The sequence below is a fragment of the Podarcis vaucheri genome (genome assembly GCF_965113315.1).
Source record: "Podarcis vaucheri genome assembly, chromosome: 2".
Classification (NCBI taxonomy): domain Eukaryota; kingdom Metazoa; phylum Chordata; class Lepidosauria; order Squamata; family Lacertidae; genus Podarcis; species Podarcis vaucheri.
The window spans coordinates 28893242-28913184 of NC_138760.1; the positions used below are offsets into that span (position 1 = coordinate 28893242).

General features: G+C 42.0%; 1 protein-coding gene across 6 annotated transcripts in view; it reads right to left on the bottom strand.

The window, feature by feature from the left end:
• The window catches only part of LOC309526371 (cholesterol transporter ABCA5-like), a 54887-nt gene that overhangs the window by 20012 nt on the left and 14932 nt on the right, over positions 1-19943 (bottom strand). For 5 of the 6 annotated variants that reach the window (XM_082212356.1, XM_082212354.1, XM_082212355.1 and 2 more), the window contains 18 exons: positions 19336-19565; positions 17193-17334; positions 15865-16053; positions 13553-13700; positions 11818-11986; positions 11016-11074; positions 10584-10694; positions 9912-10087; positions 9644-9763; positions 8260-8398; positions 8028-8118; positions 7420-7559; positions 6662-6781; positions 5883-6084; positions 4565-4734; positions 3532-3704; positions 2555-2692; positions 1117-1230 (listed from right to left, as the gene is read on the bottom strand). In XM_082212356.1, the coding sequence (XP_082068482.1) occupies positions 1117-1230; positions 2555-2692; positions 3532-3704; positions 4565-4734; positions 5883-6084; positions 6662-6781; positions 7420-7559; positions 8028-8118; positions 8260-8398; positions 9644-9763; positions 9912-10087; positions 10584-10694; positions 11016-11074; positions 11818-11986; positions 13553-13700; positions 15865-16053; positions 17193-17334; positions 19336-19565 (2631 nt within the window). Of the gene's footprint in view, positions 1-1116; positions 1231-2554; positions 2693-3531; positions 3705-4564; positions 4735-5882; positions 6085-6661; positions 6782-7419; positions 7560-8027; positions 8119-8259; positions 8399-9643; positions 9764-9911; positions 10088-10583; positions 10695-11015; positions 11075-11817; positions 11987-13552; positions 13701-15864; positions 16054-17192; positions 17335-19335; positions 19566-19943 lie in introns of those variants that run through there. The other variant, XM_082212359.1, reaches the window with a different exon arrangement.

Genomic DNA, 19943 nt, shown 5'->3' on the forward strand with positions numbered 1-19943 from the left:
ATAAGAATAGGTCTTATTTAGTAACAAAGCTATATAGTAAGAGAGAGCAGCTCAAAGAAGGAAAGACAGATACATTGGTGCCGGAGAGAAAGGGAAGCGCAAATAAGATAAATAAAAATCCGTGTGGATTTTATACGGTTAGAGAAGGAGATTTAATCCCTGGTCTACAAATGCCAATGACTTCTGAAAAGGCTCTGTCCCTGGTAATCTGTTAACCTAACATCTCATACTGCTGAGAAGAGGACCTCAGTGACTGATCATAAAGGCTAGGCAGGTACAAGTGGTCTTCAGTTAGTGTGGTCCCAAACCATTAAAAAAAAACAAATATGGGCATATACTTAATTAGTGCAGCATCTTTTAAATTTAAAACTATAGTTAATTGCAATATTATAAGCTTACATAAATCGCATACTACTAATTTATTTGTACTGTTTCATCATTATCAAATATTTATTTATTGCACTTCTATCCCACCTTCCCCACATCCAAGGAATTCAAGGTGGCGTACATGGTTCCCTCCCCCCTTCCTTAATCCCTACAACAACTCTGTGAGGCAGGTTAGGCTGAGAGGCAATGACTGGCCCAAGGTCACCCAGTGAGTTTCATGCCTGAGTGGGGATTTGAACCCAGGTCTCCCAGGTCCTAGTCCGACACTCTAAACACTACACCACACTGGCTCTACCACCAAAGAGAGGGTACTGTCCTGCTGAAGAACTGAAAAACTACTGATTTATATTGAAAAATATTTGTATCTGTTCTGAATTGCATTACAAACTGATTTATTATTACATGTTGCCACAATCATTTAATTTTGCTATATTCAATAAAACTATTCCATCTTATATTACGAAGCTATCATACCTTCCTGTCGTCTAAATGTGAAGTAATGAGTTAATTTTGCCCTAGCAGCAAACTCCCGAAGTTTCATATAATATGTTTGTGTCTATTATGGATTAGTACACTACAAAGTGAGATCAATTAATGTGGGTCATGAGGACAACTAGATGGCCTGATTATCTACTCATTCATATCATATTATATTTGGCCAGATGACCAGGGGAACCAGTAAAGAAGACTTATGTTCCTTTTTTAAATACTGTGGTTGAAATATATTACCTTGTGATTTTCTGCATTCTCCATGGCAAAATATGGCGGCATCCCAGTTACAATGACTCCTAGTAACACAGCCTCAAAGTACAGAACTAGTGTGAAAACTGTGTCAGTAATTTCCTGCAAGTCAAAAGATTTCAGTGTAAGAAAAACAAAACAAAAAATCATCTGGAACATTAATTTTATGTCTGCAGACATGGAAGGGGATGTGTCCACAAATGGACTCAATCAACACCCCGTTTTTGCTGTCTGCTAGTTACTGGAAAGGTATAGAAGGGTTATCAAACATTTGCTAGGCCACAGTACACAGCTAGATGGTTGGCTGTGCTCATGTGTGATATGCTTCTGAAACATGGACCACTTATAAAAGCCATCTCCCAACTCCTCAAAAGATTCCGTCAATGGTGTCTCCAAAAATTTTTACACATCACTTGGGAAGACAGGCAAACTAATGTCAGTGTACTGGAAGAAGCAGAGATCACCAGTTTTAAAGCAATGATTCTTCAACATCATCTTTGTTGGACTGGTCATGTTGGGCAGATACCTGATGATCGTCTTCCAAAGCAACTACTCTATTCCAAACTTAAAAATGGAAAGCGTAATGCCGGAGATCAACAAAAGAGATTTAAAGACTGTCTCAAGGCAAATCTTTAAAAATGTAGTATAAACACTGACAACTGTGAAACACTGGCCTGCGAGCGCTCCAGTTGGAGAACAGCCTTTACCAAAGGTGTCATGGGCTTTGAAGACACTCGAACTCAGGACTCAAGGGAGAAACGTGCTAAGAGGAAGGCACGCTTGGCAAATCCACACCGTGATCAACTCCCGCCTGGAAACCAATGTCCCCACTGTGGAAGGACGTGTGGATCCAGAATTGGCCTCCACAGTCACTTACAGACTCATTGTTAAAACCGTGTTTATGGAAGACTACCTTACTCGGCTACAAGTGATCGCCAAAGAAGAAGAAAATATGTGTGCGTGTGTGCGTGTGCTTAATTCGAATAAATATAAATGGTGAAACTGCAGCAAGAAAAATATGAGGGTGGAATTAATGTTGTAGACATTCCCAGTTCTTAGCATACACACCGGTGGAGGAAGGGGAGTGTGGGGTGAGCGCACCGCCCCCGGCAGCACGATCCCAGTGCAGTGCCATTGCGGCTGTCCCCCCCACCTGCGCTGGGCGCCATGCCCCTGCAGGCGCCATGCCACACCCCCAGGACACACGCCAGCCCCGCCCCCACCTGCTCTCCGCCCCTCGGTGCTGGAGCATGAAGCTCCGCCACTGAGCATATATCTACAGGACCAGACTGGAATGCAGTGGATCCATTAAGGAATAAAGGAGCGAAACAGGGGGGTTGCTTATCCCCAAGAAAAAAAACACACCTACATTTCCCTTACCACTTCAATTTATAATTATTAGTCTTTGGGTTTTGCATTCACTTACTTGAAAGAAAGGGTTACTCCAGACATGGATCCTTTCGGTTACGTTTAAATTGTGCAGGTACACGTTGCTAATGATATTCATCATAACAGGTAAAGAATGCACCATTGTACGGTTAAAAGCCACTGTAAACATGTAGTTCTGCAAAAAAAAACACCCGCAAAAATGTAAAAACTAGCTTCCAGAATCAAAAGTACACAGTTTCACAAAGCATTGAGAAGACTCAGATAATACTACTTATGGGACATCAGGCTTGCAAATACCTCTGCGCGAGAATGCCCTCAGACTATAGAGTATCTATCATGTGCTTCTAAAAGGATTTTTACAAAGCATGTCACAACATTACAAGTTCCACCTTGACAAATGTTATAATGCAACTGCACGGTTGTTGGTGGTCAAATCACACTGCAAAAATAGAGATTAGCCATGTTACTCCCCTGTGTTTATTCCAAGGAGCAATGGCTCTAATTTGGGACTAATTGTAGGATTCTTTCCCACTTCTTAGAAGTAATCGTCCATCGCTTACAACCGGGGGAGGGATCTGTTTTTTTATGTTCTGAATGTCACTTTAATAGGTGACTCATACATTTAATAAACAATTATGCACTAAAAATAAACATTAAAAGTATTGCTTCTTTATATTTAGTACATTTCTTCCATCCCAGAATTCAGGGGCCTGTACGCGGGGTTCTCAGATAACCACCCATCCAGGCAGTGAACTTGGCTTCCAGCAAGTTAATTCCATCATATTGCAACCACACGCGCAACAGTTTACTTGAGCTCTCTATATCCCAAGCAGAGATGGGAGAAGGCCTGGAAAAAAAACCCGGGGAAATGGGGGGGGGGACAGGGCTCCCCCCAAAAAAAAGCTGTTTGTTCCCATTTGGAAGAAAACGGAAAAAACCCTCCCCCCCCATTTTTCCGCCCCCCCCCCAGGCCTTCCTGTCTCTAATCCCAAGGGGACCAGTATTTCTTCTCACCTTGTCGTCATGCAACACGTTTAATCCTGCATTATGTGGAGCAAATGAGACGTAATCGCTGCCATTCAATGCTGTTCCATGGGAGTCAGCTGATCCGTAGTCACTGCCATTGAGTATCTCTGTCAGAATATTCTGGCTCCTAAGAGATCTGAGGATGTCGTCAATGTTTGACCCTAGGTTAAAGACAATGAAGAGAATGATATGCGAGTATCAGGGCTGGATTTATGTTTGATGAGGCCCGAAGCTACTGAAGGTAACGGGGCCCTTTATATGTCCAGCTGTCCTTTGTCAACAACAAACTGTCACTGTTTTTTGTGTTGAATATGCAGTGAGGGGGGGAAACTATTTGATCCCCTGCTAAATTTGCCCGTTTGCCCTCTGAGGAAGAAATGACCAGTCCATAATTTTAATGGTAGGTTTATTGTAGCTGTGAGAGACAGAATAACAACAGGAAAACCCCCAGAAACCCAGTAGCAAGATTTAAAGGGGCTGCTCACCTTTGAGAATAATGGCAGAAATCTTCATTTAAAACAAACAAAAAATGCCTCCCCCTTTTCACCAGCAGCAGCTATTACAGCAGCAAGAGCTGCTTTGCCTAAACCAGGCACCCTCAACCTGTGGCCCTCCAGATGTTTTGGCCTACAACTCCCATGATTCTTAGCTAACAGGACCAGGGGGAAGAATGGTTGTTGGTGCAAAACATGTCTGTCAGTCCAATTTGCAAATGAATTGGGAGGAGAGTGAATGCCCAGATTTGTTTCTGCTTTTGAGGACTGAGTTTGCCACCTGCCTGCCATGCTCCACACCAGCCACTCTTCAACCTGAACTAACACATACTATTCTTTATCTCCACTGTACATCACAATCAATTGTATTTTATAACTTGGATGTTTTTAATTATTTAAAAATCATTTTCATACCACCTTTCATTAAAAAATAATTCCAAGGCAGTTCACAGTAAGAAAATAAAACAATATGATAAAGACACACGTGTTAAAATTGCGACTGAAATACATTATAAAATACATCTTACCTGTAGAGTTTTGAATGAGGAGGCTGGTTTTGTATTTGTGATGAGTTTCATTGGGCCTAAGAAAATATAAATCTGGGGAGAGCTTGATAGGGATCACTGCGTTTTTGAAGGAATGGTGTATAATGAACATAAGAATCTGAATAAGAAGAAACACTGCGAATAACAAGAATCTGAAAGAAAGGAAAGAAAAAGCATAATTAAAACAGATCCAGATTATATGTAAGTCTATTTAATAATTACTTTTCTCTAGAGCCCAACTTGAGATTACTGTGGTGTTCAAAAGTCTTTTTATTGAAAAAAATCACAATAGATAGATAGATAGAGAAAAAATAGATAAAGATATAGAGTTTGTAACACTGAAACGACTTAATAATCAAAACACAGACACAAGGCATGTCTAAAGGAATGATATCATATCCTTCATCCACATTCTCAGACAGTTGCTAGTGGGCCAGCATCTTAACACATTCCACAAGCACACTGTCTCTTGTTTTCCTCTTATATTCACCCCTTAAAAACTCCCCCCCCCAACAGCCTATCAACGGTCAGCTATCAACTTCCTATGTAAGCACAACTCCTGGGAAAATGCTGTGTTTGGCGATGTAGCCCTTGGGATGAATAAGGTGTGCCATCCCTATTACAGTGGTACCTCGGGTTACAAACACTTCCAGTTACAGACTCCGCTAACCGGAAGTAGTACCTTGGGTTAAGAACTTTACCTCAGGATGAGAACAGAAATCGTGCAGCGGCAGCGGGAGACCCCATTAGCTAAAGTGGTACCTCAGGTTAAGACGGTTTCAGGTTAGGAACGGACCTCTGGAACGAATTAAGTTCGTAACCAGAGGTACCACTGTAGATATATTTGGCTTGTGCAATGAATGCTACTTGTAAACAAGAAGTTTTCTGCTCTCCCACCATTTCCAAGTGGGACTCGGGTGGTGTTTCCGTGCACTGCTCTGGTTCACCAGAAGCAGCTTAGTCATGCTGGCCACATGTTGGCTCCCTCGGCCAGTAAAGCGAGATGAGCGCCGCAACCCCAGAGTCAGTCACGACTGGACCTAGTGGTCAGGGGTCCCTTTACCTTACCATTTCCTTTTAAACATATATAAAGAGAAGTGGGTGTGGTGTGGTGCTCCATTCGCCACATGCTTCACCCTCTGGGAAAAAAATTGGGAGGTTTTTAAACAAAGGTTGGACCTTGCCCTTCTGTCAAGGACTCTTTACCTGCGACTCCTGCACTGCAGGGGGTTGAACTAGACTGCCCTTGAGGTCCCTCCCAGGTCTACAATTCTATGGAACGCGAAGCTGAAATACTTACACCGCTGCCACTGATTTAACCTCTCGTTTTAAGTTAAGGAAGTGTACTTTCGCCATGGTAAAGACCTGCTTTTTCCAAAGAGACTTATTGCTCACTGCACAAGATTTCGTCTCGGATAGCAGTAGTAGGCTCTGCTCTAACTCATCAACAGATTTCTCATCCATTTCCTCTTCAGCTTGCTCTGGGTTAAATACACTGAAATCTAAGGGGGAAAGAGTAGAACAGGTTGGCAATTTAGAATTTATCCCCTCTGATCAAACCACAGCTCTATAAAGCTTGGGTCCACACTTATACTATGGTTGTCAGTAACACCCTACAATTAAGTTTGCCACACTATACTCTGGGATTCGCATTAATTTGGCAGTGCCAAGTGCCAGGACTGTGGCCAGAGGGATGAGGTATTACTTAAAAGGAGGAAATAGAAAATGCTTTGTTTTTTGGAGGGCAGCATTGTTGGAACCAGAATCTTGAAAATCAAAAACAACTCTATACAATAGAGCAATATATTAGCCCTTGCATTAGAATGACCCAATGAGTTCAGCACAGCTTTCCAATAAATATGGTCGGCACTGCAGTCTTAATGATCTCTCCCATTGTAAATATATCACGAGAATGGGATCTTGTGCACTATTACCAGTTGCAAATACAACCTTAATAAACTCGATACTGATAATTTTTGCTGCACTGGGCTTCTTTGGGCGGAAAGATAGATCTACATTTAAATAATAATGGTGTTTTATTTTAGAAAACTAGAGAAAGCACTGCAGTTTGCTTCTCACCCGCTTGGTCGATTTCTGCTTCGACTTCCAGCTTGAGGAACACATCCTCCAAAGTCGTCATGGCTACTCCATAAGAAATGACACCCAAATGAGAGTGAGTGTCTAGATCAGCGAACAGTGCTGTAAGAAGAAGTAGTTAAGTTAATGCTTGGAAATACATTCCTTTGCAATGATGCTCTCTTCTTTAAGTTGTTCTCAGCACAACAGCAACACGGCTTTTGTTATCGCTATTGTTTAAGGGAGGGGTGCACAACATCTGTGGCTCTTCAGATGTTTCTGTACTACAACTCCCATCATCCCTGATCACTGACTAAGCTGGCTGGGGCTGATGGGAGTTGTAGTCCAGAAATGCATTCATGTAAGGGACAAAAATGTGTCTAAGGCTTGAAGCCTTGGGGGGTGTTTTTTTTTGCAGGGAACTTTCCTATTACTTTCCAGAACTGCTATTTTTGGGGGAAAGAGTTGAGAGTCAGCAGTCCTCTTCCAGAATAACTGCCGTATCTTTGTTCCACATAACAGGACATAAGTCAAAGCCTGAAATAAAGGCCAAACTAGAGAGTCCAATGGGAACTTTCCTCCCCAGTGCAATTCGATGGGGTGGGGGGTCATCCAGACTGGGACAACAATGTGGGCCAAAGTGTTAAGGCTTCTCTGCACTGGGGTCCCAAGCTGAACCAATTCCTCCCATGTCAGCAATTTATTTTTAAAAAGCCATCCATGTGATTCACTAGAAATTTCAATAGACAGTTAAGTTATACCTGAAAATTTGTCCATGTCGTTAAAAGGTAAGGCATACACAAGCTGCTCTTCAGTCTGCTTTAACAAACTGGCTCCAGGGATATGTTGTCTGATCAAAGATGCTGTACCTTCTGTGTTACAGTACCTGTCTATGTGCATACTAAGGAGGAGAGGAATACAAAATATAAGCACTTTTTGTTTACAAAGCGAGTCTCAGTCTTGTTTTTAGAAACAATTAGGAATAATAACATACTGAAAGAAATCTATAAGTATGTATCCATTTTCTAATATTCCAACAAAGCCAAAGGAAATATTAGCAGCCAGGGCCAGCCCAAACATGAGGCAAGGTGAGGTTACTGCCTCAGGCGGCAGGACACACAGAGGCAGTAGATCCCAGGGTAGATCTTTATTCCACCCTTCTTTGTTCTGATGTAGATCTTCACTCACCCGTTCTTCCCTGGGTGGGAGGGGGCATGCCATTTTGTGGTTTGCCTCAGGTGCCAAAATATCTTGGGCCGGCCCTGTGAGCAGCAATATATTGACTTCATTAGGTTTAATAGCATCTAACCCTGGGCTGGGCTGTGGCCTCTATCACACACAGTGAAACAGGCTTTCGAACTACAGATACCTCAAGCGGTAGCCAATCCCCCATTTTGTTTTAAGGAACAGAGAGGAGCCAAGGCATTTCAGCATTCCTTGAGAAATCACAGCTTTCCGATCTAGAAACAAAAGCAGAGGATACCGTCAGTTATTCCAGTTGATACAGTAATAACCAATGGAGTAAAAAGCTGGTCATATTGCCAAACACGTATTTAACAAACAAAGACCCCACTTCCCCCAAAAAAATGTTTTGCACTTGCCAGCAAGAATGTCTGCTTCATCCATGAAATGGGTACTGAACACCGTCACGCGATTGGCTTTTCCGTTTTTCAACAGGTTCCAAACCGTATGCCGTGAGCACGGGTCCATGCCAGCGGTTGGTTCATCTAAGAGTAATACCTGAATTATTGGCCAAGGAAAGCAATAGATTGAATATCTAGGTATTCATTTCAAATTGCCAGTGAGATTATTAGCAATAAGGCAGGCACTTATCCTCACCTCCATCATACAGTCATCTCAATTCTGAGTGCTGGGGGATAGGTACCAAAAATTGCACCACTAACGTACAACAGGGAGCTATCAGCATGCTAGAGGTAATAGCTACTTGTTCCATCTAAAAGGTAAAAAAAGGTAAAAGACCTCTGGACAGTTAAGTCCAACCAAAGTCGACTATGGGGTGCGGCGCTCATCTCGCTTCAGGCCAAGGGAGCCAGCGTTTGTCTGCAGACAGCTTTCTGGGTCATGTGGCCACCATGACTAAACCGCTTTTGGCACAACGGGACACTGTGATGGAAGCCAAAGTGCACAGAAACACCGTTTACCTTCCTGCTGCAGTGATACCTATTTATCTACTTGCACTAGTATGCTTTCAAACTCCTAGGTTGGTAGAAGCTAGGACAGAGCCAACCTTCTGATCGGCAAGCCCAAGAGGCTCAGTGGTTTAGACCACAACACCACCCACATCCCCATTGCTCCATCTAATGACAAACTGATTGAGTGCCTTTCAGTTTGGATGCTCCACAAGCACTGTATTTCAGTTGTCAACACTACAGGAAAAAAGCATTATAGTGCTGAGCTGCTGAGGTTCCAGGCTCGTCAGCTGGAAGCTGTTAGAGGGAGAGAGAGAAACTCCCAATTGCTTATTCCTCTACTCCCCACAATTCTGGAAGCTACCAACTTATTTCCTTTAATACTGAACTTTGCAGCCCAAAAATGATTTGAAAGAGGACCCTCAACAATAGTGCTAGATACAATAGACCCTCAAGAGCACTCAGTCTCAAGATAGATGTATGGGGAGGTGGACATAAGTTTTTTGGCAAGTTGGGTATACAGAGATGGACATACATTTCCAAGAGCATTATTGAGTTCCTTGGTGGTCTACTGGTTAGGATTCAGCACTCTCACCAAGAGTGTTTATTGCAACAGAACTGGATGTAAAAATCCCAGTCAGTTCCAATGAACCACAACGCTTGGCTATTTTGTATTTTCACTTTAAAAGCAGAAATAGGATAATGAATGGGAATAATGAATATGCACTGTAAAATGTTTCTACAGATGCTTAACTGTTACATGCAAGGCAAAGAAACATCTATTTTGCATGCGGAAGACAAAATATTATGGACATTCAGTTCCGCTGCTATTTACCTTTGGATCTCCAAGAATCGCAATTCCAATTGACAGCTTCCTTTTCTGTCCTCCACTTAACTTTTTTGCTTGGTTATCTTTTATGGGCTGCATATCCAAATCTAGTAAAACTCTCTGGACCTTTAAAAATAAGGATTAAAAGTACTTAGCGGTAACCTCAATTTACTGGGCCATCTACCAAGCTTGCTTAGAAAACATTAAATATAATATGTTGACCTTAATTAAATATGATTGCATGCACTGTGCAGCTTGCATCCAATTAACTCACCTCTTGTATCATATCATTGGGGGGTATCCCCTTAATTGAGGCAACTATTGACAAATTTTCTTGCACTGTTAATACATCAAAATATATATCTAACTGCTGGCAAACTCCAGTTATTCTTCTTGCTTCTAACATTTCATCTATTTCAGAAACTCTATATCCATAGATTGATGCAAAACCTAATGGGGAAAAAATACAATTAAGATAGGCAATGATGCAGAAAAGAAATCTTAAGACAAAAAATAGTAAGTGTGGACCACTGGAATTGCAGCAGGGACTTAGCTTAATAATAATAATAATAATAATAATAATAATAATAATAATAGTTTTATTATTTATATCCCATTCATCTAGCTGGGTTTTCCCAGCCACTCTGAGTGGCTTACAGCGTATCTAAAACACAATAAAAACATCAAACATTTAAAACCTCCCGATACAGGGCTACCTTCAGATGTCTTCTAAAAGTTGTGTAATTCTCTATCCCCTTGACATCTGAAGGGAGGGTGTTGCACAGGGAGGGAGCCACTACCGAGAAGGCCCTCCACAGGAGTGATTCTGCACTTGTTGTTCTATGAACTAAATCAAGTAGTTCCACCTATTTAATTCTTCCTAGAAAGACTCTTTCTTTACTAGTCCCCAGATCAGATAAACTAGACACATTTTGATGATATTTACCATCAGAAGGTGGACACAATCCACAAAGAATGTGCATTAAGGTTGTTTTTCCTGTTCCACTATGTCCAAGTAATGCTGTTATTTGACCCTCATATATGTCAAAGGATAAACCTAAAAAAAGGAAAGGAAAGAAGAATGAAGTGATTTGGGGTGGGGGTGAGGGACAGAGATAAAAGCTGTAAGAAAGTGCTTCTACATGCCTCCTTATTATGCCATACAGAGTACAGTCCCACTCACCCTTAAGAAACTATCACAACATAATATAACATATATTAGTTAACATATTTAAACATCCAGAAGAGTTAACAATCAGTGAGGTTTAAGAGAAGCTTGTTCAAGTGCTATATCATCGCTTCTGCTGTCCCTATATAATAAACAGCAGCAACCAAAGTACAAGGACTCCCACTGGTGGCAGAGGGATGAAATTCTTACTTTTTAGAGCCTCGACAGTTTCACCTTTCTTAACAAATGTTTTCTGTACACTGTTGATTCTGAAAGAAGACAAGCTAATTTTATTTTTTTATTTTTTTTATAAAAAGGTAACACAAAACTCTGGCAGAATTTCCCCAGCAAAATAAAAAGTGAACAGTGTAAAGGGATCAATATTTATTTTACCATAAATAATGGTTGCTTTGGTTTGCAGTGAAAGCTAACCTGCATATTCAAAAGAACTAGTTGGTTCACAGTAACATGCGGAAACCACTACATAACGTTTCTTAAACGACATTAGTTGAACCATGAAAATAATTGCTACTTGCAGTAGCTGCACATTCCAATCACCGAATCACAGCTACTTCAGACTTGCCTGATGTAAAAAAGGTAAAGGTAAAGGACCCCTGGACGGTTAAGTCCAATTAAAGGGAACTATGGGGTGCGGGGTTCATCTTGCTTTCAGGCCGAGGGAGCTGCTGTTTGTCCACAGACAGCTTTCTGGGTCATGTGGCCACAATGACTAAACAGCTTCTGGAGCAACAGAAGCGCACAGAAATGCCGTTTACCTTTCTGCTGCAGCAGCACCTATGAACTGGCTGCTTTCAAATTGCTAGGTTGGCAGGAGCTGGGACAGAGCAATGAGAGCTCACCCCGTCGTGTGGATTTGAACTGCTGACCTTCTGATCAGCAAGCTCAAGCAGCTCAGTGGTTTAGACCACAGTGCCATCCGTGTCCCATGCCCTGATGTATTAGTAACTGACATTAGCAACAGAAGCTAGAATGAAGCATAATCAGTCCATACCTGATAGCTTCTTTCCCCTGAAATTCAGAGGATACCGGTTCAATTATCTCATTGAAATCTAAGGTCCCGTTAATGCTGCTCTCATACAATTCTTTATAATTTCTGGTTCGCTTTAACCAAAACGATGGTTTCAGGAAGAAAAAAAAGTTTCTCCGCAGTCCATATTCTCCTGAGAAATAAAAAAAAAGAGAGGAAGAAAGGCCTGTAAATATTAACTACAGGCTGATCAAAGCATATCAATGCTAGGTGCTTTTATGTTCACTGATTTCCAATTATGGCTTACCGGTTTTTTAGATAGCTGAGAAAACTGTAAGGTTTATTCGGGGTTTAGGTCTTTATTAAGGAAAGTTTGTCAGTACTACAGAGCATGCACGTCCTTCAATTATCAGCATAAACTAATGCCCAGTTGCTCTGCTCAAATGAATCAGGAGATACGTGTAGAGTATTTGCCTTTTCTGAACCCAACAGAAACACATATTTGGAAGTATTTATGGAACCATTTTGAACAGCTGCCTGGGAAAGTTGTTTCAAATTTATTTACGTTCTCGCAACACGGCCATGCAAATTTCACCCCACAGACTGGGCCAACCTAGGGGGTAAGAGCGAGAGGCAAAAACTAGCGGTGGGTAGTGCCCATTGGGATTAGTATGACGGGAGACAGGGAGGTCAACAGGTGGCGCCAAAGACAAGCAGAGCCAACTAATTCCACTCTTGCCCCCATCCTCCTCCCTGCCGAGTTCTGCAAGTGCAGCACTGAGACTAAGGAGCAGCAGGCTGGCAGACAGTGCCACCCCCAGGACCCCGCTGTAAGGCGGGGGGGGGGATGGGGACTGGCTGATGGTAGACTGAGTTGGTGGAGAAGAGCTCCATTTGCCCTAATGGACCAGCCTCCATTGGCAACAACCAATCAGAACTCAGTTGTCTCAAGTCCATGCTATATTTGGATCTAAGATACAGAGGAAACTGAAGGTAAAGGTGTTCAATCTTAGGAAACGCAAATGGCTATTGATTCAGTCCCCACCATGACAGTGTAAATCAAAAGAAGGTTCTTTTCCTTTTCGCCAGGGTTAATGAAGACCAAACAGAGGCTCATGCTGGTGTTGGCAGATAGCAAACTATCACGCGCCTAATTAGGTGTCAGCATACATGCCTCTCAATTCCAAAACAATCTCTTTTTAATTACAGCCGCCAGTTTATGCCATGGTTTGCCCCCTCTGTGCACTTGCACCGAGAGTGTACACACTGCATAGTCACCTGCTAAGCAAAGCTAAAAGAACCACATAATTCTGGGGCATGTGCAAAGGCCCCAGCCCATCCAAGCAGTAACAACAGATTCCCACCCAGGCAACTTACCAGTCACACCAGCTTACCTCCAGTAATGCATTTGTGTCAAATGCCTTCAGACGGTTGTTTGGGAATACACATCTGCTGCCTGTGCAGCTGCACAATGCTTTGCATTGCACATTACTAGTGGTGCATATAAATCCTTCTTTCACCCACGAGCATCTCTGGCTCAAGATCCAGGGGTGGAATCCTATTTATGCTTTCTCATTCTCTCTTATGAAGGATGGGGATAACCCACTGAACAATTTCCCACTTAACTATTAGAACAGGGATGCACCTATACAGGTGGGCATTGAACCGACCGGATGTTGTCCTACCAGATGCTACCAACTTTATGCTGTGTTAGGCAATGTTTAGCACATACGTGCGTGTATGCTAAAACCAATCATACCTGGAATCACCTGATCCAGGTAAAGCGCTAGGAGTAGATAAAGCATGCTGTCCAGGGCCAATAGTGAAAGTGCAATAACTAGAGGGTAAGGACCATGGCTTAAATTTGAGAAAACGCTTCCTCCTTCATAATCTTCCAGATGCATCACCTGCAAACAAATACAGAAGTTATAGTAATCCAGCGTATTAATCCAGCGTATTTTCTTTTAATTCTTGAATGATTCTGTGTACATTGCAGCAGCCTTTGGCTATGTGCAATAAAACTGACTGACTATAGAAGTTATAGATACTATGGAACAGAATTACTTTATTTAATATTATCAGGGGAACTTTTCTAACTGGCCATCAAGGCAGCCCTGTTTAGGGAAGTTTTTAATGTTTGATGTTTTATCGTGTTTTTAATATTCTGTTGGGAGCCGCCCAGAGTGGCTGGGGAAATCCAGCCAGATGGGCGGGGTATAAATAAATAAATAAATGAAGAAGAAGAAGAAGAAGAGGAAGACGACGACGACAAAGTTACAGTTGTTATTTGTGTGAAACTGGACACACAACACCCTGCATTTTTGAGAGGAAACAATGAGCTTCAAAATGAACCAATAATGATTGTTGCAGGTAGAGTGAATGCCATCCCATGGGGAACAGAGTAAGCACATGTTCCATGGGAAACGAGAGCTTGAACATTGCCCCTGTAACAGGAATGGTGAACCTCCAGACCATGATATCATTTCACCCAGACCTCAGCGGCCTCACCTCAAGCCATGCCTTGCTCTGGTCAGCCTAGCAATGATACAACAGGAGAGGGGACCAGAATACCTCTACCACAGTTGGGAGTGGGGAGTGCAACTTTGCAACTTCCCCAATTCCCATGGCTTCCTTGGCTGCCTCCTCTTGGCTTGTAGCGCCGTGAGGAAAGCAGGGATGTAAACAAGCACACTAGCCCAAGCAGCAAAGGCCACAATGCCACACTCAACACCCCCCCACACACACACACATTCCATGACTGAGAATCCAAACCAGGCAGCTGGCCTGTCTCTACTTAGCTTTGCATAAGAGAGGGAGGGGAAGAGGAGAATAGAAGGGTGTGAATGTGCACTTATTCTGGTCCTACGTACTGTATTTTGCTGGAATGCAGACCCTAGCCGGTTCCAGCTGAGGTTACTGAGAACATGGAAGGTGAAAGGTTTATATAGTGCATGGGTGGTGAACCTAACCACTGACTATCTTGGGAAAAGGTTAGCAGTCACATTTTCACAGCGGCAAAACAGTACACTTAGTACAAATGTTTACAGCAGAAACCTCCTTTCGGAGGGCTATCTATGTTTGTTGTTTTTGCTTAAGTCCTCTGGCACCTTAAAGACTATTACGATGATGATGATGATTTAAATTTGTATACTGCCCTTCATCTGAAGATCACGAGGCGCTTCACAAGATAAAGATACAAAATGAGAACACAAAATACGTAACAAAATAAAAACAAAAACCATTAATTCTCCTACATCAATAATTGTGGAGACACATTATTATTGGTTTGTATACTAGCAAAAGGAAAAGGCTAATTAGAGCGATGCAAATGACAGGAAGCCAGTGTAATTTGTCCCAGAGTAAAAAAAAATGCTTTGGGACATATCCCAGGGTTGTTGAGCTATTTGGGGGGAAGTTGTTGACATTTGGCCAGTTTTCCGAAATTCCCCTGGGACACTAGTTGAAATCCCGGACATGTCTGTGAACATCCTATTCCTAACTCCATTCAGGAGTAGGGCTGATGTCAGGCTTTAAACAAGCCTTTAAAATACAAGTTTGACTAGGTCATGTGACTGAGCTCAAAGGAGTTTGGAATAACGCTAAGTCTTCCCCTGCCCTGCCCTGCCCCTACCATACCCACAAAATGCCCTTTTGGGGGGGGGGGACTTATCCTGACCTGACTTCAATTCAGCAGGTTTCAGCTGGCTATGGGACTTATACTGGCATATCTCCAGCTGAGCCAAGATGAGGGAATTCAGCTTGCATAGCCCTGGCTGAGCCCAAGATCCAGCTATTCCAAATTTACTCATCCCAGAGAGTGCTGGGTGTGGGTTGCAGATTTATTCTGGCTCTGGTCCCCCCAAAATATCTGCCAATGTTAGCCGATGAGAAAACCATTGATAATAAACAAGCAACATGTTCACTGCAAGTTTAAGAAATGACAACTCCGTGTCACACATTTTTTACACTGAGGTGAAATCTTATTATCCTATCTGGTATTTAAGCGATAGTGAAGTTACTATTCATGGAAACCCACATACCAGCACTGATTAAATAGGGAACTTTACTAACCTGTGCAACACCAACCAAAAATGTGCACTGACACAGAGGACTTAGTAACCAGACATATGACTTTGGAAAATCCTCCAGCAGGACGACTGTCAGGCCCACAAAACCAAAAGCCAGGGTGGTCAGAAATTCAACCGTACCGACATATTTTGATTTTTTGAAGAGAGGGGTCAGCATAAATGCAAAGAAAACCTGAACAGAAACAGAACATTTATTTCAGTGCACAAGAAACCTCGATTAAAATTGCTGAAATCATAATTTGTGTAGACAATTTGGAACAATTACAACGTATTGCTCTCTTAATATCTATAATGTACCTGATCCAAGAAATCAGCTGGCCATCATCCTGAGGATCTTTTCCTAAGAGTGTTATAGCTTTTGATATGCTGGCTGAATTTGCACTTGATGTTAAACCATTGTTTACTGTGTGCATGAACAGAAATGAGCCCACACAAAAACCTGGGGTCGCATGCTAAGGACTTTGCCAGAGTTACATTTCATTTTTGACAACTTGTGGCTTGTCATGAGATGCAAACGAGGAATCGTGGTTTGAAATGGACAGTGATTAGATAAACAAGCCAGCTTCATAGCCTATTGTTTGAAGATGTTTGTTCTGAAACTGAAAAACCAAAGCCCCTGGCCTCACAGGAGGCAGATGATAAATTTGTAAATGAATTAATCTTAGTATCCACAGAGTGCATTCTGCTACCCACCATTGATTTATTTAAATGCCTGCAAACATCAAGAAACAATAAATCAGGCATAGGCAAACTCGGCCCTCCAGATGTTTTGGGACTACAATTCCCATCATCCCTAACCACTGGTCCTGTTAGCTAGGGAGTTGTAGTCCCAAAACATCTGGAGGGCTGAGTTTGCCTATGCCTGCAATAAATTGTTTAAAAGTCAAAAGACTTAAAACACTCAGAAACTACTGGAATAATCCAGGTCCACTAAAAATCAGTGGTAATGTTTCCAAGATGAACTGCACCCTTGGCTAATGGATAATTAATAACTCTTTAAAAGCTGCCAGCTTAAAATACGACTGCAGTGTATAAGTAATGCAGTTCATTCTAATATCAGGGAAGGGTTATGTGGTAAGTAGCCATTTGAATACATTCAACAGCAAATGAAAAATAATGTCTGCCAAAATGTATAAGCAAATGTAACTATTCAGGACCTCTTATGTCAAAGAGGTAGGGTACCTACTGCTATTCACAGCAGAGGAAAAAAAACACATCATAAACAAATTGTTTATGCCAATATAGCAAGGACTCCAAAACACAGTACTCTCAATATACTGACAATGAGCACGAACACATACACACACTTACGGAAGATATTCCATATAGGAAAAAAAGAAGAAATATCACAAAGCTGCTACTTTTGGGAAAGAGCGAAGAGAATGTTGCAATGACCGACATGAGAAGGGACATGACAAATATCAGACTGGTATACAGTAGGACCCAAGAAAGCCTAGAAAGAGGAGAAACACAATGAAAGTTCATGAATTTCAAGGTCATCTGTACAACTATACAGATAAAGATACTTTTTCTGTGAGTCCTTTGAATGGTCATCTGGGCACGTCTCAAACCTGGTTTCTGTACCTGAGAAGAGCAAGTTGGGAACTTTCTAGGAAGGCCAAAGCCTTCCAATCTCGGTTCTGATATAGTTTGGGGCTACAATTGCCTTTGCCAACTATCTACGCTAGATAATAGACAGGGAAGTAATGGGGGTCCTCTTAGTTCTACTAGAATGCTCAGTGGCTTTTTATGTCACTGGCCATTATGTCCAACATTTGGCTTGGAGACACCATTTTTCAGTGGCTTCAGGCCTGCTTGGTGAAGTGTCCCCAGAAGGTGGTTTGGGGGGACCACCGTTCACCCCTTTGGCATTGGCCTATTTTGTCCCTCATACTATTTAGCATCTTCACGAAGTCACCGGAAATGGTGGGCCAGGGATTTTGACACCCAGCAATATTTCTCCATTTCATCTAAAGCCAAAAAGGTTCTACATCGTTGCTGGGGTGGTTTGAACGTAGGCTAACAAACCAGGGCTGGAACAAAACAAGACAAAATTACTGTTATTGTAAGAACAGCCAGAAGAGAACCGAACTGGAAGGTGCTTGCCCTGTCTCTCAATTCACTGCTCTATCCAAACAGAAGGGTAGTTCTAGGAAAATCCTGAACTTGCCCAACATAGGTGCAGAACTCAGATGTGATACCCCAGAGACCATGAAGAACAACAAACTGAAGCCAAATGCAATACATGCTACTCAATGCTGCACGAAGTGATAAGGCCCTAAAATGAGCCCTCGCGTGAATCTCAAATGAATGGAGCACATTGTGGCACAGATATTGAAATGAGTTCAATAACATTTTAATCCAAAAGGTTCTAAAGTACATAATTCTTCCGAACTTTTTCAAAACAGCTGTCTCAGAAATTCTGCCAATGTATCTAATCCTTTGCCAACTATCTGTGTCAGCCCAGTATACCTGAACGAGTGTCTCCACCCTCATTGTCCAAACCGGACACTGAGGTCCAGCTCCGAGAGCCTTCTGGTGGTTCCCTCACTGCGAGAAGCAACATTACAGAGAACCAGGCAGAGGGCCTTCTTGGTAGTGGCACCCTCCCTGTAGAACGCCCTCCCATCAGATGTCAAAGAAATAAACAACTATCAGACGTTTAGAAGACATCTGAAGGCAGCCCTGTTTAGGGAAGTTTTTAATGACTGATGTTTTAATGTATTTGTAATCTTTTGTTGGAAGCCACCCAGAGTGGCTGGGGAAACCCAGCCAGATGGGTGGGGTATAAATAATAATTTTTCTTCATCATAATCATCATCCTTTGGCTCAAGATAAGGAAAACAACATTGATGGGGGTGGGGGCGGGGAGAGAGAGAGAGGCTTCCTTTCCAGACTTCTCCACAACAGAGGAACTGCAACAGTCAGAACTAACCCTGCCCCTCAAGACCAGGGCTACATAATGGTACCCAATCTAAGTGTTAGTTGACCTCTGCAAATGAGGTATAAGATCCTGGCCTGGGGAAACAGTTTGCAAGGCCTCTTGGAATTCATATTGAGCAAATGGTGGCAGCATCATTAGGATAATAGGTTTTTCTTTACCATGCACCATTGGATCCATTTTGGAGCCTTTGGCAGAGCTCATATCAGTAATGGCGGCATATGAAAAATCAACAATGGTTTTGAGAGTAAGCTAAGCCCTTGTGATCTGTTTGTCCATGTTTGTGGTAGGAGGAGGAAAAATGCTCGAGGTAAGTCTCCTCCAGACAAACCACATGCTGTAAACCACGCTAACCCAAACCACAGCTTAGCTCAAAGTAGCAGGATTAGAAGGAGCAAAGCAGCTATGATCTCGTCTCTGAGAGCCTACGCAATCACACTAAAACATGGCTTTGGCTTTGCATTACTATCCATGCTGTTTACTTAACATCAAAGAACTAAGGCACATACATACCAAAAGGCAGTGTCGTGGAGACCCATGATCATTAAAAATTCTTTCAATTTCTTCTCCTTTTCTGCCACGATATGAATTGCCAAATAATAACCAAAGGGGGAAAAGGCAATTACTAAATAAATTAAAATGATTGCACGAGGGAAATTGTCTATTTCCATAATGGCAGACTCTCCCATCATGACTGCGTTTGTTAGTTTCAGGTCTTCCAATAGCGAATGATTAGTCTTCAGCTAAAAAAGAAAGAAAGAAAAGGAAGGGAATGTTAAAATCAGTTTCTATGCTGCCCCTATTAAGTAAACTTTGCAAAATCATTAAAACAAATATAACAATATGTGTGCTTTAACCTAGTTTAGTAATCCAGCTAAATCCCATGGAACTCAAACGTTTTTGAGTTTCACAAAACTGATTTCTTAAATGCTTGCTTGCTTTATCTATTTCACTCTATGAATCTTGGGGTTCTTGAGCAGAGGAAAAGTCAAATAAATTAATAAAAAATGAATTTCAGACAGAAAACATGTCCATACTACAACCTGTGACGCTGCATTATCACTAACTTTTCAGGTTTTCCAAAAACTGATTCATATCTATGTCAAAGCATTCCTGGAACT